The sequence below is a fragment of the Saimiri boliviensis genome, chromosome 7 (assembly GCF_048565385.1).
Source record: "Saimiri boliviensis isolate mSaiBol1 chromosome 7, mSaiBol1.pri, whole genome shotgun sequence".
Lineage (NCBI taxonomy): Eukaryota > Metazoa > Chordata > Mammalia > Primates > Cebidae > Saimiri > Saimiri boliviensis.
The window spans coordinates 23,951,947-23,979,653 of record NC_133455.1 but is presented as its reverse complement, the minus strand read 5'-3'; the positions used below and the strand labels follow the sequence as shown (position 1 = coordinate 23,979,653).

At 52.6% G+C, this 27,707-nt stretch overlaps 1 protein-coding gene across 1 annotated transcript; it reads right to left on the bottom strand.

Annotated features, from left to right (window-relative positions):
• Positions 1 to 29: 29 nt before the first annotated feature.
• On the bottom strand, positions 30 to 27,707 carry FOXN4 (forkhead box N4). Its single transcript, XM_003932275.4, has 9 exons — positions 27,622 to 27,707; positions 11,510 to 11,655; positions 9,138 to 9,262; positions 8,932 to 9,042; positions 8,490 to 8,617; positions 7,757 to 7,853; positions 6,336 to 6,543; positions 1,729 to 2,121; positions 30 to 289 (listed from the first exon to the last, which is right to left on the bottom strand). Exons 1-9 carry the CDS (start codon positions 27,705 to 27,707, stop codon positions 30 to 32), a joined length of 1,554 nt encoding a protein of 517 aa, XP_003932324.3.

Sequence of the window (27,707 nt, the reverse complement as noted above, 5' to 3'; positions counted from 1 at the left end):
GGGATTCCGGGGCAGGTGAGGCCGTGAGCTCAAAGCAGGGCTATGGGCTTGTTCCCCTGTGCACCCAGGTACTGGGAGGAGGAGCTGGTGCCTGATGCGGCCGCACTGTCCGGGGTGGAGTACGCTGCGTAGAGACCTGTCACCTGCAAGTCTGGGAAGGATTGGTCGCTGCCACCCGAGGCAGGGGTCAGGCCTGAGGCCCCCAGATCACAGCCAAGCGGGGAGTCTCCGAAGGTGCTCAGTGTGTCCAGGCTGAATCCCTCATCCTTCATCTCCTCCCACACGTTCCCTTTCAAAGACAAAAGCATTAGAGTGAGCTGGCTTCACATACAACGACTGAGTTCGAATCCCCCATCTTAGGGAAGACACAGAGACCATGTGTGGTGTCATGTGTCATAAAAAAGGGGGATAGGATCGGGCACGGTGGCTCACACCTGCAATCCCAGCAGAGGGCAACGTGGGTGGGTCACTTGAGGCCAGGAGTTTGATTCGATGCCATCCTGGCCAACATGGTGGAAACCCCGTCTCTACTAAAGATACAAAAATTAGCCTGGGCTGGTAATTGCACACCTGTAGTCCCAGCTACTTGAGAGGCTGAGACACAAGAATCACTTGAACCCAGGAGGTGGAGGTTGCGGTGAGCCAAGATTGCGTCACTGTCCTCCAGCCTGGGTGACACAGCGAGACTCCATCTCAAGAAAGAACGAAAACAAACACATGGAAAAGCCAGAGTTGCAGCCCTGGACCTTCATCTTCCCACTGAGTGTCCTTGGGAAAGTCACTTCCATCTCAGAACCTCAGAATAAGATGGAGGTGATCAGTGAACCCAGCTCCTCAGGCTGTGGCAAGGGTTAAACGAGAGGACTTGTGAAAAGCATTTAGTTCTCATGGTATCATTATGGTCAAAGCCAGGGGGGACAAGACGTTTCCCTTTCTTCAGCACACTGAACTATGCAACAGTGCAGGGAGAGGGAGGCAGGAAGGTGCAAATCTACCCATTTCACAGCTGTTACTGACGTGGCACCTTGTTCATTTCCCCCACTGGAGACAGAACTCCTTAGGGCAGAGACTGTCTCCACCCTTGGCTGGAACATGGGAGCTGCAAGTGAATGGATGAAGTGTGAGCCTTGGCTGAAACCTGAAATTCCCTTGTTCATTCATCACATCCCATTTATTGGGGAGGATCAGGCAGCCTGCAGTGGGTCAGTGTCACCTGGCATGGGGTTGGCACATGTGAGTTGAAGCCGTTATTGATTAAAACTTTGGGATCAGACAAACTGAGGTTTAACTCCGGGCTCTGCCACTTACTAGCCTGGTGACCTTGGGTGAGTGACTTCACTTCTCTCTGCCTCAGTTTCCTCATCAGAACAGGGATGTCGAATGGTGGTGACCTCAGGTGATGTCTATGGAATGCTTTGGCCTGGTATCTGGTACACAGGAAGCGCTCGTTCCCTGCTGGCTATCATTGGCTAGAACACGTTGAACAACCCTAGTCCAGCCAAACATCTGAAATCTGAACTGCCCCAACGAGCATGACCTTTGAGTGTCTTGTCAGGACTCAACAATTTTCGGATGTTGGAGCACTTCAGATTTCTGGATCAGGGCCGCTCAACTTGCAAAGGTGGTTGCTATGGGAACGAGACCCGTCGGGCAAATGCAGGCAGTAGTCCTCTGGCTCTCTCCTCTCCCCTACCCAACTCCATTCTGTCATCGTTCCTCTGGCCTCACCCTGCAGAGCGAAGTCCATGATGCTGGGGTCGAGGGCATCCACCTCGGTGTTCATGTCGGTGCTGATGTTGATGAAGTCCACAGGGGCCCTTCCCATGGCGGGGTTGGGGAGCGGGCTGGGGCTCAGGTCCGGCAGGGCGTGCAGTGGCGGGGTCTGGGCCGGTGCTGGAGAGTCTGGAGCAAGATGTGCCTGGGGCTGGACCTGGTGGTGCAGGGGAATTGACTGCAGGGACAGGGTCATCAGTGGCTGAGGTGGGAGCTGCGAGACAGCCAGACAGCCATGCGCCACGGCCACTGTGGTGGCGTGAGTCAGCACGGGAGCCTCTGGTTCCCCCGGTTTGCCTGGGCGCCGGAAGCTTTCAGGCCGGTCAGAGATCAGCTTGTCCAACTCCTCTGCAGGCAAGCAGGAAAGGTCACTCAGAACCCACCCAGCAGATAGCAGGCCCCAGCCAAGGCCTGGGTTCAAATCCCAGTGTTACCACCTGTGTGACCTTAGCAAGCCTCTTGGACTCTCTGAACCTCAGTCTCCTCACCTGTGAAATGACGTAGGCATCATCTCATCTCACAGCTTACACTGCCACCCATTGCAAATGAAGTTGTCTGTTAAATACTTCTCCACAGCCTGGCCCATGCTGGGTGGTAATATTTCATTACTTTAAACATCTCTGCCATAGAGCAAAGCATCACACACTCTGCACAGGGTTGTTGTGGAGATGTAGCAAAACCACAAATTGTGCAGAATCTTTGAGGAATGAGAGATGACATCAAAGGCTGGGCTTGGAGGCTTATGCCTGTCATCCCAGTGCTTTGGGAGGCTGAAGCAGGAGGATAGCTTGAGGCCAGGAGTTCAAGATTTACCTGGACAACATAGGGAGATTGCAACATAGTGAGATCCCATCTCTACAAAAAAATTAGCTGGGCGTGGTGGTGTGTGCCTGTAGTACCAGCTACTTGGGAGGCTGAGGTGGGGGGATCACTTGAGCCCAGTAGGTTGAGGCTGCAGTGAGCCATGACTGCACTACTGTACTCCAGCCTGGGTGGCAGAGTAAGACCCTGTCTAAAAAAAAGGCCAGGCACGGTGGCTCACGCCTGTAATCCCAGCACTTTGGGAGGCTGAGGCAGGTGGATCAGAGGTCAGGAGATGGAGAACATGCTGACCAACGAGGTGAAACCCCCGTCTCTACTAAAAATACAAAAATTAGCTGGGCATGGTGGCATGCACCTGTAATCCCAGCTACTCAGGAGGCTGAGGCAGGAGAATCACTTGAACCTGGGAGGCAGGGATTGCAGTGAGCTGAGATCACACCACTGCGCTCCAGCCTGGTGATAAAGTGTGACTCCATCTCAAAAAAAACTGTCATCATATAATAACAGTAGCCCCTGTCATCAGGACAGTGCCTTACAGGACAGAATTATAACCCTAGGACTTCACTTAGATCTCCTAACAGCCCTCCAAGAAGGAGGTAAGGCAGCAATGACAAATCCCATGAAACGAACAAAATGTATGTTAACATCCAAGGGGTCCTAGCCACTCCCTGCTACTGGAGAAACATGAAGGATTGCTGTGTGTTAAAAATCCTTAAGACTCTTGGATGTAAACAAGCAAAGACAAATTATTCTCGAATTACTTTTGGTTGTTGGGCTGTGTCTTGTTGAGTGCAACATGGTTGACAGCAGACTGGTAGGGTCCCAAGAGCTATTTGGGTTGTCCCCACCTTAGAAATGACAATACGTAGAATCTAGAAGGCAAAATCACCTGCCCTAGACTTCACTCTGAATATGTGTCAGTACTGGCCCTGGGTCTCAAGCCAGACCCCAGAGCCCTGGGTGGGGTGAGTGCCATGTGGTACCCCTCAACTGAGGGCCCACTGGCTCCTGCTACAGCCCTTCTCCCGGCCTCGAGTTGCTCATCCCCAGCCACTCACAGCCCCGCTCCCACCCAGCACAGTCATACCCAGCACACTCCGGCCATACTCCCGAGGCTGGGGCAGAATTAGCCTCCCACGTCACAGTCCCCATGTGTATGTCCCTTGGATGGCACCCTCCTCATATCCGTTAATTCCTTTTTAAAAGCAGATGCAATCTTTTTTTCTAATTAGAAACAGGATAGAAGTTTTGGAAAATACAGAAAGATGTGAAAAATATAAAAGTTACCAATGGTCCCTCCATTCAGAGTAAAGATTTTGGTGTATTTCTTCCCAAACATACCAGCACACTCATATTCTCTCTCTCTAATAGATAACGTACATTTTGTGTGTGTCAGGGGGGAATGAATATGGATATATATGCATTTTAAAATGTGATCTTGCTGTGGGTGTTGATTTATAACCTGCCCCTTTTAACTTATTAAGAACTTTTTTTTTTTTGAGACAGTCTCACTCTGTGGCCCAGGCTGGAGTGCAATGGTGCAATCTTGGCTCACTGCAACCTCTGCCTCCCAGATTCAAGCAATTCCCCTGTCTGAGCCCCCTAAGTAGCTAGGATTACAGGTGTCTGCCACCATACCCAGCTAATTTTTGTATTTTAGTAGAGATAGGGTTTCACCATCTTGGCCAGGCTGGTCTTGAACTCCTGACCTCAAGTGATCCACCCACCTCAGCCTCCCAAAGATTACATCGGAGCCATTGAGCCTGGCCTAACATTTCTTTATAATCCAAAAATATTTAAAAATATTTCTCATCTCTAATACTTGCATGATATGCCATTCTATTTATTCAACCAATTTCCTTCTGTGAGATGTCTGGACTGCCTTCTATGTTTCACTCTTAGAAGTTTGTGATTGAGAGCTGCTCACAAACCTTTTGCTCAGATCTTTGCTCTTCCCAGTACACACTGCCATAAGGAGAATAATTGGACCAATCCATGGGTACCATTTGCAGGTGTTTGATATATTACCTTTCCCTCAAAAAGTTTAAGAGCTTAAATCCTATGCATTATCTACGAAGCTGTCTATTTTTCCACATCTTAGTCCACACTGAGTGTTATGTTACTATTTTAAACATCTAAGTCAATGTGGTAGAAAAGCAATGTTTATCCCATGGTTGTGTAGTTTGGCATTTCTGGGTAAGAAACTATGGATGACGAGTGAGATCCAGTAGCTTTTCCTGTTTCTGACCAGGCCCCTCAATTACTCCTCTACTGGAGAGGGTCGGGGAGGGGAGGCCTATTCTATAGGAGGGAGGGAAGTTGGCCAGGCACCTGTCTTCCCATCATGGTAGCTGAGATGTGTTGCCGACTGGATAGTGCACAGGCAGAGCTGGGACTGGGCTGGGAGGAGGGGCGCATGGTGTGTGTGTGTGTGCGCGCAGGTATGTGTGTGCATGTGTGTGTGTGTCCACATGCTGGGGGCTGTCTGGGCCTCACCAGAGTTGGCCATGCTCTGGTGGACAGTGGCCAGGTCCTTCCTCTTCCGCTTGTGTGTGGGGGTGCGTGCGCATGCTGCAGGCTGTCTGGGCCTCACTGGGGTTGGCCATGCTCCAGTGGATGGGGGCCAGGTCCTTCCTCTTCCGCCTGTGTGTATGTGTGTGTACATGCACATGTGTGCATTTGTGTATTTGTGTGTGCGCACATGCCATGGGCTGTCTGGGCCTCGCCAGGGTTGGCCATGCCCCAGTGGATGGTGGCCAGGCCCTTCCTCTTCTGTGTGTGTGTGTGTATGTGTGCTGCGGGCTGTCAGGCCTCACCGGGGTTGGCCATGCTGTGGTGGATGGCGGCCAGGTCCTTCCTCTTCTGTGTGTGTGTGTGTGTGTGTGTGTGTGTGTGTGTACGTGTGTGTGCATGTGTTTGTCTGTGCTTCCAGCCTCACCGGGGATGGCCATGCTGCGGTGGATGGCGGCCAGGTCCTTCCTCGTCTGTGTGTGTGTGTGTGCGCATTCATGTGTGCGTGTGCATGTGTGCGTGTGCATGTGTGTGTCTGTGCTGCGGGCCTCACTGGGGTTGGCCATGCTGCGGTGGATGGTGGCCAGGTCCTTCCTCATCTGTGTGTGTGTGTGTGTGTGTGTGTGCGCGCGCGTATGTGTGTGTGTCTGTGCTGCGGGCCTCACTGGGGTTGGCCATGCTGCGGTGGATGGCAGCCAGGTCCTTCCTCATCTGTGTGTGTGTGTATGTGTCTGTGTGTGTGTGCGCGTGTGCATGTGTGTGTCCATGCTGTGGGCCTCACCGGGGTTGGCCATGCTGTGGTGGATGGTGGCCAGGTCCTTCCTCGTCTGTGTCTGTGTGTGCGCGCGCGTGTGCATGTGCATGTGTGTGTCTGTGCTGAGGGCCTCACCAGGGTTGGCCATGCTGTGGTGGATGGTGGCCAGGTCCTTCCTCGTCTGTGTGTGTGTGTCTGTGTGTGTGTGCGCGTGTGCATGTGTGTGTCCATGCTGTGGGCCTCACCGGGGTTGGCCATGCTGTGGTGGATGGCAGCCAGGTCCTTCCTCTTCTCTGTGTGAGTGTGTGTGTGTGTGTGTGTGTGTGTGCGTGTGCATGTGTGTGTCCGTGCTGCCAGCCTCACCGGGGATGGCCATGCTGCGGTGGATGGCGGCCAGGTCCTTCCTTGTGTGTGTGTGTGTGTGTGTGCGCGCGCGCGTGCGTGTGCATGTGTTTGTCCGTGCTGCGGGCCTCACCGGGGTTGGCCATGCTGCGGTGGATGGCGGCCAGGTCCTTCCTCTTCCACTTGTGCATCTCCTCCTCCATCTTGTCGATGCGGGCCAGGTTCAGAGCCCACAGGCAGCCCTTGCGGGAGGAGCCACTCATCTTGTTCTCCACCTTCTCAAAGCACTTGTTCAGAGACAGGTTGTGTCGCACCGAGTTCTTCCAGCCGTCGGGAGCCGTCTATAAAGAGACATTGGCATTCCGCAGACCCTTTCAGAGGCCTCCCTGTAAGCCCTTTCAGAGGCCTCCCTGTAAGCCCTTTCCCCTACCCTGGGGATCTCCTCCTCGGGCCTCTAGAGGCAGGACACCACGGTGGCAGGGGTAACTTGACAGTGCCTGACACTCAGCCTCAAGTTGGAGAGACAAGAGAGAGTGCTAGGGACTGAGGCCAACTGGTGTGGCCACGCCCGATGAAACAGGAACTGCAATTCAGCCCCAGCCACCTGTTCCTGCAGGAGACTGCAGCCCGGCCTGCTGGGTCTGCTCTCTACTGTCTCTCCCACTCAGGAAGCAAGCAGGGAAGAATGATGCCAATAAATGGATAACTGGTCAAGTGTATTCAATGAAATTTACTTTTTTTTTTTTTGAGACAGGGTCTTGTTCCATCACCCAGGCTGGAGTACAGTGGTATGATCATGGCTTGCTGCAAACTCAACCTCCAGGGATCAAACCATCCTCCCACCTCAGCCCCCCAAGTAGCGGGGACTACAGGCGTGCACCACCAGGAAATTATTTTTAAATGCCAAGTAACCAGATATCCCAATGCATCTCACACCACACGTGTGCGCGCGCGCGCACACACACACACACACACACACACACACACACACAGACTGTGCTGCCGTATTTCTGCTAAGGACATTTTCCAGGCCAGAAACCCTACAGCTTGGTGTACCCTCTAACTTCCACCTCCACTTTCTGTTGTGATGATAATAAGGATAACATTGCTAAGTGGCCAGCCGTATACGGGAAGCTGCCAGGCCCTTTATATGCAGGCTCCTCACTGACCTTGCCAGCTTGGGGTGACTCTCCACCTGACAGATGAGGATACTGAGGCTCCGAGGTGAAGGCTCTTGCCAGTTCTGTTGTTTTGCATCATTATGTTGTACTGAGTCTGTGCTGAGTAACTAGTCTGGTGCCTCTACCCTTTTCCCTTTGGGATGCCTAGCAAACTCCTATTCATCTGTTAGAACCCAGTTCAAATGCCCCTGTCTCTTTCTGACTTTCTTCTATGTGAGTATACAGGCACATGTCCTAACCAACAGATATACAGACATAACTGGGAACCCAAGAGGGTGCTCCACTTTGGCCCAGGGCCATCCCTGGATTCTGGCAACACCAGGAAGAGACCAGGGCAGCTCCAGTGCCACTAACCTGGCTTGAGACCTCTCACCTTGAAGTAGGGGAAGTGCTCCTTCATGAAGCTGTAGATCTCACTCACAGGCAGGCTGCCTGTCTTGCTGTTCTTCAGAGCCATGGCGATCAGACAGCTGGGGGCAGGAGCGGGGGCAGGGCAGGCCAGGCATGAAAGGGTCTCAGGCTGACAGCCCAATGCCTCCTCTGCCAGGAAGCCTGCCCTTCTTGACCTTATACACTCACACACAGTGAGCTTTTGATACCTTTTCATGGCCCGATGTCTTTCCCACCCTTTGCCGTTTCTCCTTGACCCTGGGCTCAACCACTGTACTGACGAGAAATCTTACCCTTTGCCCTCTTTATCCCATCCCCCTAATTTTAATGGCTATGAGCCTTCAGACTTTAGGCTGTTTCCCCTTCCCCAAATTCCCAGGAGGTATACAGTACTGTTATTTTGATGACTTCTTACATTTGGGGAAATCAAGGCTCAGAGAGGTCATGCCACTTCCCCACGGCCACACAGTTGTGAATGATGAGGTGAAGTGGGGCACTGGACTCAGGTCTGCAGTGGGCTCTTGACCCAGGAGACTGACTGACCCTATGATGGTCCTTCCTGAGAACAACTCCCACCTGGGGGTTCCCCACTCCCCAAACCTCCCCCTTGGACATCGGGGCTGCCACACCTAGCTGTCTAAGACGCTCTGAGGGAAGCCTCATCCCTCTTCTCCTGAAGCCACCCTCGGCCCTACCCAGCCCACCCTGGACCTCACCTGTATGAGTAGATGGGCTTGGGGTAGTGTTTGGGGTGCAGTTCCTGAGACGAATGCACAGCCATGTGGGGCTGGGGGTACGGGGGCCGCACCCCAAATGGGGGGCCATAGAGGCCCACAGGAGGGCACTTCCCACAGGCAGGGGCAGGGAGAAAGTGGCAGAGAGAGAGAGAAGGTGAGAAAGAACATACATCACAGTAACCCTGTCCCCACCACAGTTTCAAAACACCTCGTGTGGGGATTCACAACCACGCAGGAAACAATCTTGTCTCCACACAGGGCAGAGTTTTGGGGAATGGAATGAATGACCCTATGTCATGAGCACAGTGGGGAATGTTATCCTCATGTTCTGGGTGAGTCAACTGAGGCTCAGAGAGGTCCCTGGCTAGCCCAAGGCAGGGTTTCTGCTGCTGAGTCCAGGGCTCCCCTGAGCCTCTGGTACCTGCTGGGTGCCCGGGGGGAGCGGGAACTGTGGTTGGGTGGCAGGCGAGTACAGAGGTGGCGGGTCCTGCAGGCCGGATGAGGGCTGGGTCCCCACAGGGAACTGGCTCATCTGCTGGGCAGGAAGAGGAGGAGGCAGAGGGTCAGGGTGGACACCCAGTCTGGCGGGCACTGCCCGGTCTCCACAGTCCATGCACTAGCACTTACACTGTCTCCATGGCTGGTTATGGGGCCCAGACCTGGCATGCCTCGAGGGCCCATGCCTGCTGGGCCATGGAGAAGGGGACTTGAAGTGGCTCCCACATGCAGGTCGGCCGCCCCAGCCAAGGCACCTGCAGAAGAGAAGCACAGAAATGCTGCTGGGCCAGAGGAATGGTGGCTGCCACCAGGAATAACCAGTGCCCAGGTGTCTCCAGAGAACAGAGCCAGCCCCTTTCCTCAGACCAGGCGGGTACTAGGTGCTTGGCAAATCACCTCCCCGGTGTGTAGTGGTGAAAAGTGGGTTCTTACCAGCTGTGTAACCTTAGGTCGGCCTCAGTTTTCCCATTTGTCCTTGGACTACTGATATCCCCTAACTATAAATTTGCTGTGGGGGTTAAATGAGATAATGTCTATCAAGTGCTTAGCACATTGCTGGGCACATGATAAAATCTCAATAAACATGAGGCGATAATAAATGATAATCATGATGATGTAATACCTCGGTTCTTACCTTTCACGAAGCTAAAATGCCAATTTGTTGTTCTTTTCCTCAAAAACATGCCATGGCTCCCGAGTGCCTCTAGGTTTAGGTCCAGAATGCCTTTGTGCCTCCTCTCCCTGTTGCCAAGCCCTGCTCCTCCACCCTGGATGAGAATAGCAGACATACTTCCCCCACCTCATGCCGGGCTTATGACAGACATTGCTAATCCATCACAGAGTCTCACTGCACCAGCCTGATTTTAGGCAGCCACCTCCAATCGAGTTAAGTTGATATGCAGGATGGTCTTGCCCTAGGGCCACCTCTTACAGCCCTCTGAGTCCTTTAGCTCTCCTGAGTTCTGGCTGCCACTGTCCCTAGATCTGTTTGTCTTGTCCTTCTCTCTCTGACCAGACAATCAGCTCCCTACGAACTGGGACCACGTCTTATACCACTCATTGCTCCAAATGCCCGGCACAGCAACAGGCCCACAGAAAGTGCCCAACAGACACAGTGGAGAAAGAAGAGGTGTCTTTATTTCACCATTTATTAAACATCTCCTGCTTTCAAGGCACTTTCTGCCGTGAATCCTTACAATGTCCCATGCCGGCAGTTCTGTTACACTTTCGCTGCAGATGTGGAAAACATTCAGAGGAGAAAGGACTTGACCGGGTTCACACAGCTGTCCCCTGAGGGTTCTAGATCAGGGGTTGGCAAACTGACTGGCAGCCAAACTCTGGCCCACAGCCTGCTTTTGTAAATAAAGTTTTATTGGCACAGAGTTGCACTGATTCGTTTACATATTGTCTCTGGCTGGTTTTGTGTTGGTGAAGATGAATCGTTTTGACAGAGATCAGATGACCTACACAATCTAAAATATTTACTACCTGGCCCTTGACAGAAAGCTTGCTGACCCCTGCTATACATGCTTTGCCCAATGAAATAAATAATCCTAGACAAGTAGTTTTCAACGACTTACTTTTTTTCTTTTTTTGAGATGGAGTTTCTCTCTTTGGCCCAGGCTGGAGTGCAGTGGTGCGATCTTGGCTCACTACAAGCTCCACCTTCCGGTTTCAAGCAATTCTCCTGCCTCAGCCTCCCGAGTAGCTGGGATTACAGGTGCCTGCCACTACACCTAACTGGTTTTTGTATTTTTAGTAAAGATGAGGTTTCACCATATTGGCCAGGCTGGTCTCGAACTCCTGACCTGTGATCCACTCACCTTGGCCTCCCAAAGTGCTGGGATTAGAGGCGTGAGCTACTGTACCCAGCCAACCACTGGTACTTTTAATATACTGCGGTCATTGTTTTGTTACTGTTTTGCTTTTCTTCAGTACTTTGTGTCTCTAAGCATTTTATCCATTTGTTATGACTGCAACTAGCTGCCATTTATTGAGCACCTACTGTGTGCCACAACCTACACTCAGCACTTTCCATATATTACCTCTTGAAATCCTCTCGATTAGGGGGCAGGAAACATGTTTTGTAAAGGGACAGATGGTGACTATTTTAGGCTTTGCCAGCCAGAATGGTCTCTGTGTTTTGACAATCCTTGGAAAGTATAAAATCCATTCCTAACACAAAGGCTGTACAAAAACAGGTCGTAGGCTGCATTTGGCCCAGGGGCTGTGGTTTGCCAACAGCCCTAGAGGTTCAGGATGCACCAGGGTGGCAGCAGAACTGTATTCACAGAAACCTTACCTCACCCAGGGCCTGGCACACAGTAAAGCAAATGATGAACCACACCCCTCTAAGGAAGGATGCATTTTACAGATGCAGAAAGAGGCCCAGAGAGACTGGGTAACCGGGTCATGGCCACATAGTGGAGGGGTGGCAGGGCTGGGAGTCACCTCTTTTCCTATATCACCCTCCCCTCTGCCCACCTTGTCCCTGAGCCTACCTGGGTGTGGATGTGGCACGCAGGGGCCGCCCAGGTCCACACGGCCACTTGCCATCTGCTGCAGCCGAGGCACATCCACGGCCGTGAGCCATGACAGCGACTGCAGGTCTCCGGGGAGGTCATCATCGCCGGTGGTGGCCAGAAGCCTGCAGAGAGGAGCAGAGAGCTCGGGCGGGAGAGGGAGCTTAGGCCAGCTCCTGGGGGGCGTCCTGACCTCTGGAAGCACCCACTGAATGTACCTCATCTTCCCCAAGCCATGCCAGCCCTCCAACCTGCCCATCTCCAGGACTGGGTGTGGGAACCTTGTACCAGGATCCCTCTTGGTGGCCAGATCTTGCATCCTCATCATTCCTTCTTTCACCCATTTAGTGCATCCTACTTAGCAGCAACCACAAAAATAATACACACAAATGTTCGCTGAGGACTTACTACGTGCCAGGCACCGGTCAAGCCTTTTAACACTCCCAGTCACCCTATGAGGCAGGTGTTGTTATTCCTACTTTACAGATGGGGAAACTGAGGCATAGTTGGAGCTTACCTACTATGGGACACTACAGCACAGAGCAGTCAGGGCCTGTGTCAGGGTCCCAGCTGCCCTGACGGGATCAGCTGCCCGACTCCACGTCCAGGGCAGTTTCCTGCCATGCCGTAGCTGTGAGGATGGTGGCACTTGGGGACGGTCTGTGTGGATGACCCCGCCGTGTGCTGAGGCAGCTGAGTGCCTGCTACCTGCCAGGGCCTAGATTCAGCATCAACAAGTGCTGTCCTGCACAATCCCCACAGCAGCTGCGAGATGGAGGGTGGGTCCATACTCCCTTTGCACAGATGAGAAAACTGAGGCTTGGAGCACTGAGTCACTTGCCCAAGGCGACACAGAACAGGAGGTGGTGGGGCTGAGACCCAGTCAGTGCCTCCTGATGCCTGAGCCCTTCACTTTGACCGCTGGGGGCCCCAGGAGGCTCCAGTGAGGACCCACGCCTACCAGCCGCCATAGATTCACGGGCAAAACATTGCTTGTCTTGGATGTGAAATAGCTGCCCATTGAGGGTGCCAGCCAGGTGGGTGATGTGGTGTAGCCATGGCACTCCCCAGTGCCCCAAAGTCACGCTTGCCATGTGACTCCAAGAGCACCGGGTCTGACACTATCAGGGCCCCTCCGTGACATGGGCGCAGAGCAGCCCAGGAGTCCGCACCACACCCACTTCTGCCACCCCTGCAGCCAGGAGCTTTCTGTGTCATCACCAAGGGCCCCGTGTCTAAATTCTAAGCTCCATGTTTCAAAAACAGCCTCACGGATTGAGGGGCAGAGAGAGGCTGGACACCGGCGCATCCTGCCCTGGTTTTCTGCGCCAGACCCGGACCCTTCCCTCCCTCCATCTGCTTGGCCAGCTCGGCCTCACGTTCACCCTCTCCCTCCTCCTCCCTCTCTGTCTCTCTCCCCATGCTCCTCCCCATCTCTCCCCTCTTGTGTTTTAGGGCCACAATTAGCGTTGCCATGGCCGCACTGCTCAGCTGTCGCAGGGCCTGGGCCCTGGGCCCACGAAGCTGGCATCAGGTGACTGCCTGGCTGCCCCTGCGATTGGCTGCCTTGTAGGGAAACAGGGCCTGGCGACGATTTGAAAACGCGGCCGGCCGTGTCAGTGGCAGCAGTTGGCCCGGCTGCTGTCCCCCGGCATCCTATTGTGTGACAAACGACTGTTGCCCCCATGGCACGTGGCCCCCATTGTCCCGGGGTCTCGGCACAATTGTTTCTGCGGCCCCCCGGCTGCCACCCCTCCAGCCTGCTCGTAACTCATCTAGCCGAGTGACAGCCACGGCCCGGGCCTGGGCGATACCATCTGTCCCCTCAGGGCCTGGGAGACCACGGAGTGAGGTGCAGGTGCAGAGCCTGGTGTCCCACCCGCTGTTGGGGGTGCTGGCCAGCCCCCACCCTCCCTTCCTCACCCAGTGGCCAGCCAACCTCCTAGTGCCTGGTGGTGCAAGCCATGCTCCTGTTGAGTAGCCTGCTGTGGCTCCCCACTGCCCTGGCTGCTCTCCTTGGCTCTGAGGGAACCAGGAGAAGTGGAGATGTCCTTGCTGGCAGGTTTAGCAAGGTGGCTGCCCTCCAAAGCTCCCTGAATAGTGCAGGGGCAGAGGCTGTAAATAAGGCAGGTTCCCAGGTGCCACTGTGGGACAGAATCTCTGGCAGCCGGTAAACAGGCAGTACCGTTGTGGTTAAATGCTTGGGCTCTGGATTCTCATCCTGGTTTCCACTCGCCTGTGTGCCCGTGGACTGCTGGCTTAACCTCTCTGAGCCTCAGCTTCTTATCTATATAATGGGGAGGACAATAGCTCTTATCTCATAGGTTGTCATAAGAAATACGTAACTGCATGTAAAGCCCTTGGAACAGGGGCTCACAGTAAATGTAATATGAATATTTAGCTGCTATTAATATTCATACCAACATTAATGTTCATAGAAATAGTCACCAGGTCACCAGGGGGCTAGAAGTACATTGAAGCTTTGGGTCTGGGGTCACATGGACATGCCCCAGCCACTGCTACCACTAAGCACTTCCATGTAATGAGCACGCCCTGTGTGCCAGACCCTGGGTTAGACAGCAGCCCCATCTGACACATGAAGAAACTCAGGATGACTGTGGTCACTTCCATGCTGGGAGCCTGTCTCCCCATGGAGCAAGGACGACATGAAGTCATGCATAAAGCCTTAGCACACGGCAGAGCCTCTAGTTGGGCTGAGTCAATGGCGCTATCCTGATTCTTCTCTTTCCTGCTATGCGTGAGCCCCTCTGGCTCCCCTTCCTGCAGCCCCACTTCTGCAGCCCCCAGCAGGCCCGGGCAGGGCTCACCTCCACGCCTTTGCATTTGCGTTCCCCTTGCAGAAATGCCCTTTCTGCTTCCTCCCCTGCACCCGTGCCCACCCCTCACTGCAAAGTCTGACTTCTGGCCTCTTCACCCCAGACATCCCGCAGACATCAGCAGACCCCACCTCTTATTTTACCTCTGGGAAGCAGAGATTAGTTTGCTCCCAATCTCAGTCTGGAAAAGCACCAGGGCTGGGGTCCTGGCTCCCCGTGCAGGCTCCTGCCTCCCCGTGCAGGCTCCTGCTACCCCAAGAGCAGCACCTCCTCTGGGAAGCCTTTGCCCCCCAGACCCCAAGCACAGGGACCCTCTCTGCACCCTGACTGCCCTCTACGCTTCACCAGGACCAGCGAGCCCTGCACTGTCTGTCTCTGCCCCATCATCCCGCCTTCTGACTCACTGAGTGTTGACCCCAATCCTGTATCACCCCATGTCCCTGCACACAGTGGGTGCCCCCACTTCCTTTTTTTGTGAGTCAGAGTCTTGCTTTATTACCCAGGCTGGAGTGCAATGGCACGATCTTGGCTCACTGCAACCTCTGCCTCCCTGGTTCAAGCGATTCTCCTGCCTCACCCTTCTGAGTAGCTGGGTTTACAGGCATGCCTCACTACGCCTGGCTAATTTTTATATTTTTAGTAGAGATGGGGTTTCACCATGTTGGTCAGGCTAGTGTCGAACTCCTGACAGACCTCATGATCTGCTTGCCTCAGCCTCCCAAAGTGAGTGCCCTTTAAATGTCTGCTTGGCTGGTTGAAACAGGCTAAACGCCAGCTACCAGCGCCAAGAGTTGGTGTGAGTGACAGTTACATCCAGCCCTTTTGAACTCACAGAGCTGTCCTCTGCCTCCTCAGGACCTTGACCCAGCCCCAGGAAAAGGACAGAGAGTAGACAGTCCCACTTCACGGATGGGGAAGCTGGGGCCAGTCCAGTAAAAGCAAAATCCCTTTGCTTGTAAGCGAGGCAGTTAGGACTCGAACCCGGGTCTGTCTGCCTCCCTCCCATTGTTCATGTGGCACTCCAGGTGGAGATCAGGCGTCTTCTGTGGGAGATGCCCCACCCTGGGTCCTGGGCTCTCAGCTGGGACTGTGTAGGCCGGCATCTCCCAGAGAGCCAGTTAAAATGCAGAGCTGAAGCCCCACCCTTGGGACCTCCAGCTATGCTCTGGGGAGGGACAGCCCACAGAGGGCACAGGCAAAGCTCGGGCTTTGACTGGACAGATCTGGGTTCAAGTCATTGTGGCCCCTGAGTTGTGCTGCATGACCTTGGACAAGTCACTGCAGGTCCCTGGGGCTCCGCTCCCTGGCTGGCGTAGGATCAGGGGAGCCATTGCGTTACTGACTTTCGGCACAGCTGCAGCCCCATCTCCCTTCTTGGGGGTGTGCTGTATAAGCTTGGGAGCGATGGCCAGGCCCCCGCCTCTCCACTACCCCAGGCGTCCCAGAGGTGGCCTGTCCTCTCTTGTGCCCACTGCCCATGCCAGAATGTCTGCCTCAGTGCGGGTGGCCCCGGCCAGAACCCTGGACGCCTGCAGTGGATGTGGGCACCAGGAGCACTGTGGTGGGAGTCCACTGGCTCCGAAGGCTGGCTAGCTTCCCGCTGTCTCTTAGGGTCTCTGGCTTTCAGGCATGTCTTCCTGTGCATGGCAAGGGCCAGGGCTGACGCACCAGGGTCTGTATAAGAATGTCTCACCCACCAGCCCCCTGCCACCCCAACCTCTGTCCTCTGCAGAAAGGTCAGCATGCCCCCTCTAGACCCAACTCTGGCCAGGTGTGGTGGTTCACACCTATAATCCCAGCACTTTGGGAGGCCAAGGCAGGCAGATCACCTAAAGTCAGGAGTTTGAGACCAGCCTGGCCAACATGGTGAAACCACCTCTCTACTAAAAATACAAAAATTAGCTGGGTGTGGTGGCCCACCCCTGTAATCCCAACTATTCAGGAGGCTAGGGCAGGGAATTGCTTGAACCCGGGAGGCGGCGATTGCAGTGAGCCGAAATCGTGCCATTGCACTACAGCCTGGGTGACACAGAGAGACTCCGTCTCAAAAAGCTCCTTCCACCCGCTTCCTCCGCTCTCCCTCTATCTCTGACTCCCCTTCTCCTCTTCTGTGTATCTCTGTTTTTGTAGCCCAGGGGCCCCGGGAGGAAGTCCCAGCCCTGCCCTTCCGGTTTGGTGGCATCTGATGTGCTTCCTAACCTTCCTGAGCCCCAGTGTCCTCATCTGCAGAATGGAGGCAACGACAGAGGCAGAGCCCCCGTAAGAGCTCTGATCAGTGCCCAGCCTCTCCTCTTCCCCCTTCTCTGACATGGCGTCCAGGGTCCCCCATCTCCTATGGACCTGCCTCCACCCCACTCACCCACAGTCCCCTGCACGGGACCAGCCCCACTGCTGGGTCACCCAGAGCCACTGAGCCAGGCTTTCTGGGGATGAGGCCCTGGTACCTGAAATTAACACATCCAGCCTCCGGTGGTTCCTGCATACCCAGTGCTAGAGAGCTGTGACCCCCATCCCACCCTCCAACCTGTTCAGGTAACCCCCGTGCTCTCACCCAGGTGTGAGGTGTGACAAGTCTCCATGGTACTAAAGGTCTCAGTCGGGGCCAAATGTCCTTCCCCACTCCTCCAAGTGCCTTCCTCTGTGCCTCCACACCTTCTGTTCCCTCACAGTAGATGCCTTTCCTTCTTCCTCTCTGCACCTTTCAGCGTCTCCCCATCAGATCCCCCATTTCTCTGAGCTGCAGGGAGTACTCTAGTTGGCCACAAATTTCTTCTGAGCCCAACTGTGGTCCTAGGGAGGGCAGGGGCTGCACCCTCAGGTCTTGAGGGTCCCTAAGGGTCTGGCAGGGAGAAGACCAGGACACGACAGGGACTGAGTCCCCTGCTGGGTGCAGGCAGCCCCTGAAGACCCTGATGCTGAAGCAGGGAACCTCACGCCCCCAAGGGGAGGAGCCAAACCCCCAGTGCCCAGCACAGGGCCAGGCACACAAAGGCTCCTCCACAAGTACCCACGGATGGACACAGATGAGCGAATAGGCCCAGCGTTCTGGTTGCCCCGCCCCGACTCCCCTGGGGTCAGCTGTCCCTGCATGGATGTGGCATGGGATGGACAAGCCCCTGGTGTGAGCCTAGCCCTGAGCTAAAGCCACTTTCACACCAGATCTCATGACATCCTTGCAAGAGCTTGATCAGGCAGGGACTCTTATCATCACCTTCCCATTTGCCAGATGAGAACACTGAGGCCAGAGGGGAACGGGCCAGTCTAGGGTCACCCACCCAGGGAGCGGTGGAACCAGGACACCCACCTCCAGAGACTGCCTTGGCCACAACACCCCTGTCCTTTCTCCCTGGCTGAAGAAATGTGCTCTATTACGGAGGTCGACCTCCAGGCCGAGGGCTGGCACTGGTCCGCGGCCTGTCAGGAACCGGGCTGCACAGAAGGAGGTGAGTGGTGGGTGCCTGAGCTCTGCCTGCTGTCAGATCAGCAGGGGCATTAGATTGATTCTCATAGGAGTGTGAACCCTATTGAGAACTGTGCATGCAGATTTAGGTTGCTTTCTCCTTATGAAAATCCTTTTTTTTTTTTTTTTTTTTTTTTTTTTAAGACGGTCTCGCTCTTGTTGCGCAGGCTGGAGTGCAGTGGCGTGATCTTGGCTCACTGCAACCTCTGCCTCCCGGGTTCAAGTGATTCTCCTGTCTCAGACTCCCAAGTAAGTGGAATTACAGGCGTGCGGCACCACGCCCAGCTAATTTTTTGTATTTTTAGTAGAGATGGGGTTTCACCATGTTGCCCAGGCTGGCCTCAAGTGATCCACCTGCCCTGGCCTCCCAAAGTGCTGGGACTATAGGTATGAGCCACTGCGCCTAGCCTCCTTATGAGAATAATGCCTGATGATATAAGGTGAAACACTTTCAGCCCGAAACCATCCGCCTTCCTTCACCCAGTCCATGGAAAAACTGTCTTTCACAAAACCAATCCCTGGTGCTCTATGGTATCTAGAAAATCCTCACAGTGTTTCCCCAATAGGCAGCCACAAGCAGCTAATTAAATCTAAATTCATTAAAATAAAACCAAACTTTCAGATTTGGTTCCTTGGCCCACCAGCCACGCTTGAAGAGCTGCCTGGCACCACATGGCCAGTGCAGAGAGGAAACGTTTCTGTCAGCGGAGGAAGTTCCAGCTGGCAGGGGTCTGAAACAATCTTTTCTACCTTGTTGTTAAAAAATCTGCGGTGTTCTTACATTGCCCTAAAACAACCGGAAAAATTGATAAAGATCTGGAAATTTAAGGAGCTGATTTCATGGAATTTTGAGTTTCATCATAAAAGCAATCTCCCCTCCGCCATCCCCACCACCAGCAAGGTTACAGGGAAGAGCTCTGGAAACACAGGAGCTGCGTACTGGGGCAGCTCACAAAGTCGTGAGCTCCCTGTCCCAGACCTATCCAAGCAGTAGCCGAGGGGATGAACTGCCAGGCGCCTGCTGGATGAAAGATGAGCCCATCTAAGGTTCCCTTTGAGGCAAAGACCCTGGCATTTGTGGGGGAGAAACCTGCAGGTGCCCCCCCGGGCACATTTCCAAAGTTCCATCATCTTGAGCACACATCTTTCCCTCTCCAGACCTCAATTTCCCCATCTACAGAGCAGCAGCAACAGAATAAAGGGTCCCTCAGGGCCACAGGCGTGAGCTTCTCCTGGCTGTGTGACCTGGGGCTGGTGACTTATCTGCCCTGGGCCTCAGTTTCACTGTATAGACAGTGGGAATAATAATAGCAGCTACCCTAAGGTAGCTGTCTAAGAGAAAATGACAACAGTTCATCAATAATTTATTTAAGCATCAGATCAGATGAGGCATCTGGTCTGCTGAAAAGGCAGGCAGAACGATAAGTTCAGGGTCCCTGGGGCGACTCCTGACAATGTGTCTTTCTCAAACTACATGGGTGATCTGTCACCCACAGGGAGCCCTCATTAGTGAGCAGAGTTTTTTAGGCAAAAAGAACATAAAAGCCCTATCTGGTGCTGCAGAATCTCCCTGAATCAAATAGTTTACCAGCAACTTCCCCTGCCCCCAAGGGCACTTCTTGCTTTTCATAGCTCAGGCTCTTGCAGGAGCATATTTTTCCTTATCAAAACACATGCACACAGACATGCACATGCACACACATGTGCACACACTACACACATGGAGACACACATGCACACACAACACGTGCAGCAAAGGCATATATGCCTACACCCACAGACTCTAGAGGCGCCATCACCCCCTTTAACAGATGGAAAAGGTGAGGTGGAGCCAGGCGGCCTCGCCAAATCCCCAAGCTTCAGCAGCCCCAGGTACTCCTCCAGCACCTCCCTCCTTGGGCCTCGACTTCCCCATCTGGAATGGAACCAGAGCCCCTTTAGGCAACCCCCTCTGCAAGGAGGTAGGGGGATGCTGAAGGTTAGGGTCCCCTTTTGAAGGGATGGAACATGGAGCATTCAAGGCCGGAGACAGATCTGAGCTAGGATTGAGGTGGCACCCTGGGAACATCAATGTCAGAATCACACTCTATCATTGCTGTAATCCATTTCCTAAGTACCTACTATGTGCTTATTACTTCACAGGTGTTACCTGCGTGCCCATCTGAGTTTTGCTCAGAAGGCTCTGAGCTCTGCAGTGCCACATCCCAAGCACGTCCCAGCCTCTTCACTCAGCTGCTCTACCAGTTTGGCTGAAATGCAGAAGGGCAAACCCTCATCATATCATTTATTTAAAAAATCTGGGAGTACCCAGGTGTGGTGGCTCATGCTTGTAATCCTTGAATTTAGGGAGGCTAAGGCAGGAGGATAACTTGAGGCCAGGAGTTCAAGACCAGCCTGGACAACATACTGAGACCTTGCCTTTACAAAAATGTTTTAAAATTAGCCAGGCATGGTGGCGCATGCCTTTGGTCCCAGCTACTTAGGAGGCTGAGGCGGGAGGATTGTTTGAACCCACAAGTTTGAGGCTGCAGTGAGCTGTGATTGTGCTGCTGCACTCCAGCTTGGGTGACAGAGCAAGACCCTGTCTCTAAAAAAATTTTTTAAAGAAAATTTTAAAAATCCAGCTGCCAGGTATTGCCATGGTGTCACAGCCACTTGTCAGGGGACTCTGTGGTGGCTCTGGGTGAGGCAAGACACCACGGGAGTCCATAGCTTCCATCCTTTGCTGACTGGGAGACCAATCCAATCCACTTTAATGGACAGTGTCCTTAATTAATCAATGTGTTGCTAGAGGGAGGAAAGGAGCTGGTAGGGAACAGGAGGACAGGGACCAGGGAGACCCTCATTCCAGTCCAGTTTGACTCTCAACGGGGAAGTCTTGGGCAGATAACTCAATGCTCTTTGAAGCCCAGCATCCTCATGTGCCAGAGGTGAGAACAGAGCCTGCCTCTTAGTTCAGGGTAGGCAAACCACAGGTACCCTGTTTGGCTCCAAGCAGGCACTGGAGAACTGTTCGTGGAATGGATTTCATATCCAGAAGCCAGAGTGATCTTTTACAAGGGACATCAGAACCTGTCATTGTCCTTAAAACCCACCAAGGGAGGGAGAGTCAAGCTCCTCCCCTTGACCTGGCACTCGGCTATCTCCTGCCCACCCCTCTCCTTCCATTCTCTCTGCTCCAGCAACCTGTCCCTCTCTCTGTTCCCCAAACATTCCAATTCTCACTCATCTTAAGATCACTGCACAGGCTGTTCCCTCTGCCTAGAATGCTGTTCCATATAGCTGGCTCTTTTCTCAACCTCTCCTGCAAGAGGCCCTCCCAATCTCTTCCTGTGTGTGTCCATAGACTACTTACCATTTTGCAATGAGATATTTATTTATACATGTTTCCAGTCTTTCTGCCATAGGATGGCAAGGACCAGGAGGCCCTCTGTTTTGTTTAGCACCTGGCATAGGACCTGACACCCTGTGGGCATCTATTAACATACTCTAAAGTATTAAAGCTAGAGTCAGAAAGGGAAGAAAGATCCCTCAGCCCAGCGCCAATATATCTTGCATTCCTCAATCTCCACCCATTTCCCACCAAGCTTAACCACCACCTCCCCCAGGAAGCCCTCCCAGACAGTCCAGCATCTCCCAGGCTTCCCTTCCCCTGAAATGGTTAGTGCTGTCAGCATGTACACATAGCACAGACCACTCACGATCACCCACTAATGAACTCAGGCATCTGTTATTACCCATCCCTCCCTCCTAGATATTAAATGCCAGGAGGACAAAGATGAATGTGTCTTACACCTTATGACAAGATCCATAGTGGCCAGCTCTGAGCCTTTCACTCTTTCATTTGACAAATATTTGTCCCCACAGTGTGAACTGAATCCTCATGGCCCTGTCCAGTGATTGTTACTATAAAGGTGAAATGCAATGAACTCGCCAAGGAGCCTGGCAGGTGCCCACACAGGGTCACACATATTTATGGATGGATTATGGTTTCTGTGAGAATCCTCACCCACATAGCTGAAGTCCAGACCACAATCAACTCTTTATTTCCTACCTTGGGATTCCTTAGGTTGATACAGCAATTGTACAGAGGAAAGAATATCCATCTTGAGTTTAGTTCAAATCCCACCTCAACCCCTTTGGACCTGTGTGATTTGGGGCAAGTCACTTCACCTCTCTGAGCCTCAGTTTCCTCATAAGTAAAATGGAATGATAATAATTCTCACCACAGGGGGCAGACGGGAGGATAAGATCAGGTAACTTATAAGGCAAAGCCAGACACATAGTAGGAGCTCAGACCAATTTCTTTCTTTCTACTTGATTCTCTCCTCTGCATTGTCATTTAGGAGGAGTCTGTCTGACAAATATTGTCTCAGGGTGGGGATCAGGTACCATTTCAGGGGTTCAGAGATATGACCCGCCCAACTGGGTGGCAACTCCACCCTGATTACTACAAGGTTTCGCCTGCTTTCTTGAGATGTGGTTGGTAAGAAATTGTTACATCACTGAAAGCTGTTCTTGTTCCCAATCCAACCATTACACAAAGAGGGATTAAGCACTTCATGGAGGTGTTTATTTAGCTAACACATCTTTTGTAACCACGTACAGGAAAAAGAAAATCAAATACAACTTAGCAAGCTCAGAAATTCCCAACTTGGCCAAGAGTGAGTGTAGTGTGAAATGATTTGATTAGGAATTTGAATAAAAGAATCTTTCCTTTTTAGAACAAGTGTTGGCTTGAGACTTAGAGTGTGTGTGTGTGTGTGTGTGTGTGCACGCACACGTGATTTTTAGGGATGAAACTGGAAGACCTGGATAGAGAGTTGGACTGTGGACTGAAGAGAGGCTACTTATCTCCCTTGCCCATAAGGTCACCTGAGGAGCTGTTTTCTCCACCTGAGGGTGAAGGGATGGGAAGACATCGGGATGGTTACTGCCCTTGAGAAATGGAGCCCCTTCCAAGGAGATCATAGCTGATGGGTGAAGCCACATGGTGTAAACTATCCCTACACACAGTGTGGGTTCAAGAGAAATGTATCATCCCTTGAACATGAAGCCTGTGTTTCCATGGATATGTTATTTTCATGTGATATTTGTCCATTCATCCATCTATCCAGTAAATATGTATTAATTTTTATCTACCATGTGCCCAGCATTGCAGTTCACAGATAAGAGAACCACCATCTAGAAAGGAGAAGGGCTTTCCCCCAAGGTGGCCTCATTTCTTAGAGCAGGGGCTGAGATTTTGGAAAGTGAACATCCAGCATGAGGATCCTGAAGGAGGACCACTGAGCCTGGTGGCCCTGGGAGACGGTGAGGGTCCAAGAAGCCAGAAGCCTGCCTTCCATCATCTCTCTGGGCCTTGGTTTCCCAAACTGTAAAAGGAGCTTGTTGGACCTGACCTCTAGAATAAATTCCAAAAGGTGGGGGCAAGCGACTAATAATGTACAGTTCTGCCCCTTCATAAATGTGTGCCTTTGAGCAAGTCATGTCTTTTGGCCTCTGTATCCTTACCTATAAATTGGGATAATGTCAGTACCTGTCTCATGGTTGTTACTGTAAAGAAATGGCACACCTGTAATCCTAGCACTTTGGGAGGCCAAGGCAGGCGGATCACTTAAGGTCAGGAGTTCAAGACCAGCCTGGACAACATGGTGAAACCCCGTGTCTACTAAAAATACAAAAATTAGCTAGGTGTGGTGGTGGGCATCTGTAATCCCAGCTATTCGGGAGGCTGAGGCAGAAGAATCGCTTGAACCCACGAGGCAGAGGGTGCAGTGAGCTAAGATCACAGGACTGCACTCCAGCCCAGACTATAGAGCCAGAGTCTGTCTCAAAAAAAAAAAAAAAAAAAAAAATAAGAGATGAAATGAGACTCTGCCCTTGCTAAGATGTTTTACAGGGGCCTGGCACACAGTAGGTACTTAATAACCCTGTTTTAGCACCTCTCAGCGTGGACTTTCCTCCCACCTCTTAAGCTAGAGAGAAACGCAGCTAACCCACATTGAGCATGGAGCCTTTTTACCGTTGCCCAAGAGGTCAGGACCACCCCCGGTCCCCTGCCCCCGTGTCGGCAGCAGGGCTGAGAGGCTGCTGCCAATTTGCTGTCTAGGTCCCGCCACTGACTCTTGACAGCTCCCCAGGGACAGGGCAGCCGCCTCTAGCTGCTACCCCCGCCCTCCTGCACACACTATTGAAAATTAACGGCCAAACACAGCCCCAGGGGGATGGAGAGCCAGGCGGCTGCCCGACAGGCTGGAGCAGCAGGCTGCGTGGTCCTTGGAGCCCTTCTCTGGAGATGTGGGAGGGCGAATGAGAAGCCCATAAACTTCTCCTGCGCTATTATTTGGGGAGAAAAATGGGAGTGGTTGGAAGCAGGGAGTCACTATGTAATCAAAAAACTCCCCCTCCACAAGAAAACACTTTCTCCCAGGCCCCTCTGAACGCCCTGACCCACTGGAGGTGCAGAATCCTCCCAGCAAACCTGCACATTGGGGTCTCTGGTGGCCCCATTTCACGATGAAGAACCTGAGGCTCAGAGAGCGGCATGGCTCAGCCAGGTCACATGGCAGTGAGGTGACGGAGCGCTGATTCTGTGCCAGCGCCTGCACTCATGGCCAGTGGGACTTGGGGCCAGTGGTCACAAATGATGGTTACGAATACTCTCAAGGTACAACAAATTTGGGGCCAAGTCTCCACTGTATCCATCGCGAGCTGTGGCATCTTGTTAAGCCATTTAAACAGGCTCAGCCTCGGTTTCCTCGTTCACCAAATGGGCACAAGAGTGCTACCCTCATAGGGTGGTTTGGGGGATTTGATGGGGATTTATGCCAAGACCCTGGCACAGGGCAGGCAGGCAGTAAAGGGTTAAGAAACCACTAGCTACTATTATTATTGTTGTTATGATGTTATTTTGTTTTCTGGATACTCTCGCTGTTGGATATAAGAAAAAACAGCTGGGCACAGTGGTTCACACCTATAATCCCAGCACTTTGGGAAGAGGCTGAGGCGGGCGGATCACTTGAGGTCAGGAGTTTGAGACCAGCCTGACCAACATTGTGAAACCCTGTCTCTACTAAAAATACAAAATTAGACGGGTATGGTTGCTCTCACCTATAATCCCAGCTACTCAGGAGGCTGAGGCAGGAGAATTGCTTGAGCCTGGGAGGTGGAGGTTGCAGTGAACTGAGTTCATACCACTGCATTCCAGCCTGGGCGACAGAGCGAGACTCGGTCTCAACAAAAACAAAAACAAAAACAAAAAAACAAAAAACAAACCCAGCCCTGAGTCCGCATGAATAGGAAAGGCTTGTGCCAGACCAGGAGCCTGGGTACCTCTGGATCCTGTGCTGATGGGAAGAGGCCTGCCTCTCCTCCCAACTCCTCCACCCCTGACCCCTGCTAGCTGGGCAGTGGACTGGCTAGGGATTGCTAGGCCCCCAAGACGTTCTCTGCTTGCCCTGCCCTGTTTTTGGAGAGGGGCAGCTGCTCAGTGCCCCAGACAGTTTGTCAGCTGAGTGGCCCAGATACACGGGGCCAAGACTCCCGGGCTGAGTCTGGTGGGAACCCCTCCTGGGCAGCACCTGGGCATCTGGATTCAGGGTTTCTCCCTCCCTCTAAGTTCCTCCCCACTTCCCACCGTGAAAGCCCTCCATAGACGCGTCTCTGGCAGGAAGCCGTACTCTGTAATGTAAGTAAGCGGTAACAGCAACTACTAATTATGTGTCTCTTGCTCTACAAGTTTATTTACTTAATCTTCCCAGCAACTGCATGAGGCAAGAACCCTGACCATGCCCATTTTAAAGATGAGAAGCAGAAGCAAGTCACAAGTCCTGCCTAAAGCTGGGCTTTGAACCTGCCCGTGTCTGAGTCCTAGCAATTGTTCTCACTCTCTGCCCCCTATCTCCTGCGTTTTTAAGGTGTGCTTTTAGGCAACAGTAAGATTCAATGTCTTTGAGCTCTTAAAGCCAGCCTGGAGGAAGGATGAGCTTGCCCAGGCTTGCAGCTAGGAGGGCAGAGGTAGATTGACCCTGGATACATTCAGTGCCTGGTGGGTGTCAGGTACCTTCGTAGATAATGTAACACATATCTCATTTAACCCTCCAGAGGTAGCTTTTAGTAACCCCACTGTACAAAACTATGGAAGTTCACAGGTGAATCTGCCCATAATTGGTGAACGGGAGAGCCAGAAATGATTACTAAATTTTCATAACAACTCCAGGCAGTAGGTGCTATTTCTATCCCCATTCTACAGATGAAGAAGCTGAGTCTCAGAGAGCTCCACACAGCCAGAGAAGTTGGGATTAGAATGGACTTGAGAGCCTAAGCTGCTAACCCTGATACTGCCACTAACTCACCTGGCCATATTTAAACACCGTGAGTGTGGAACGAAGCCTAGAGGGCCCTTGGCTGTGTGGTCTTCGGAGAAGCCATTTCATTTTTCCAAGCCTCAGTTTCCTCACGCTGTTCCTCACAGGGCTCATCAGAGCAGCCTCCCGAGATGAGGCGAGTGATAGCGGACGGTGCACAGTAGGTGCTTGCAAACCGCCACGCACCTGGCCCCAGCTCTGCACGCAGCAGGCTCTCTGCAAACATCTGTTTGAATCTGTGTCCTCATTTGGATCTCAGAAGGCAGCCTCCAGGCCCACAGCCCTCAGGAAGCAGCCTCCCTCTAATTGGGGGCTGTGGTCTGCCCCAGCAGGCACTGCTAGTGAGTTGCAGTGACCCCGGGGGGCCAGACAACCCCTGGGTAAACAGGACTGATCGGAGGTGACAGCCGGCTCTTCCCAGGCCAGCCCTGGTCCTGTCCCCATTCCATAATCTGGACTGTGCCCCCTCAACCTACAGACATGTTGCTTGCTTTGTCAGGGGAGCCCTGGAAACCACGTCAGGCCTCCCTGGCCTAAGGGGAAAGAAGCTATGAGGGGACTCTAGGTCCGTCCTTTTCCTCCTTTTCCTCCTGGGGACTGTGGACAAGCCCTTTCTCCTTTCTTAGCCTCAGTTTCCCCAACTATTAAAAAAAGAGGCAATGCACAGACTGGTTGACCCCTAAAGGCTTTTTCAGCTACGAGGTGTAAAGACAACAAAAAAAAAAAAAAAAGAGAGAGAGAGAGAGAGAGAGAGAGAAGGGCTCTGAAGGCTTCCATGCATCCTCTCACTGGTACCGTGCTTCACCCCGTTTCGAGAAATGATTTATTTTGGCCTCAGTTTCCATCTAATTTACTCTTCAAACACAGGAGGCCTAGAAGAAACCTTAAGATCATCTAATTCAACAGGATCATTTAAATGATGACGAAGTAAGGCCCAGGGCAAAGGATTTACTGAATGTCACACGGCCTGGCTGAGAACACAGAGGATCTGACTACTTTCTTAACAACCATGGAGGATATAAGCCAAGTCCTCCCAGAAGGTTTTTTTTTGGAGGGGGTGGGGGATGGGGGGTGGGGAAGCATTTCCTAGAGTCCCCATTAAGGCTACCGGAGGGGAAGCGGTAGCTGCTGTTTTCATCTTAACATTCACCAGGATGCCCAAACAGTATCAAGCGCCAAATGCAGAAAGGGACCTCTTTTGGAGGGGACAGGAGACAGCAGACATTTTGTGGTCCCACTGGGCCAGGCTGTGGCCCAGACACCCTTAGCAAGACCAACTTTGAAATCAAGACCTTCCGGCTCTCCTGCAAAAATCACAGAATTGAACATAACAATAGTTCTTGGGGAGTTTCAGAAACCATAGACAGCATATACACACTTTCGGCAATTAAAAAATATATCGTTTGTTATTGTTGGATCCCTCACCTGTATTCCTGTGGAGAGGGGTGGTGATTTTGCCCTGAGTTTCGAATAATTCCTGACATTATAGATGAGATGTCACTTTCTATCAT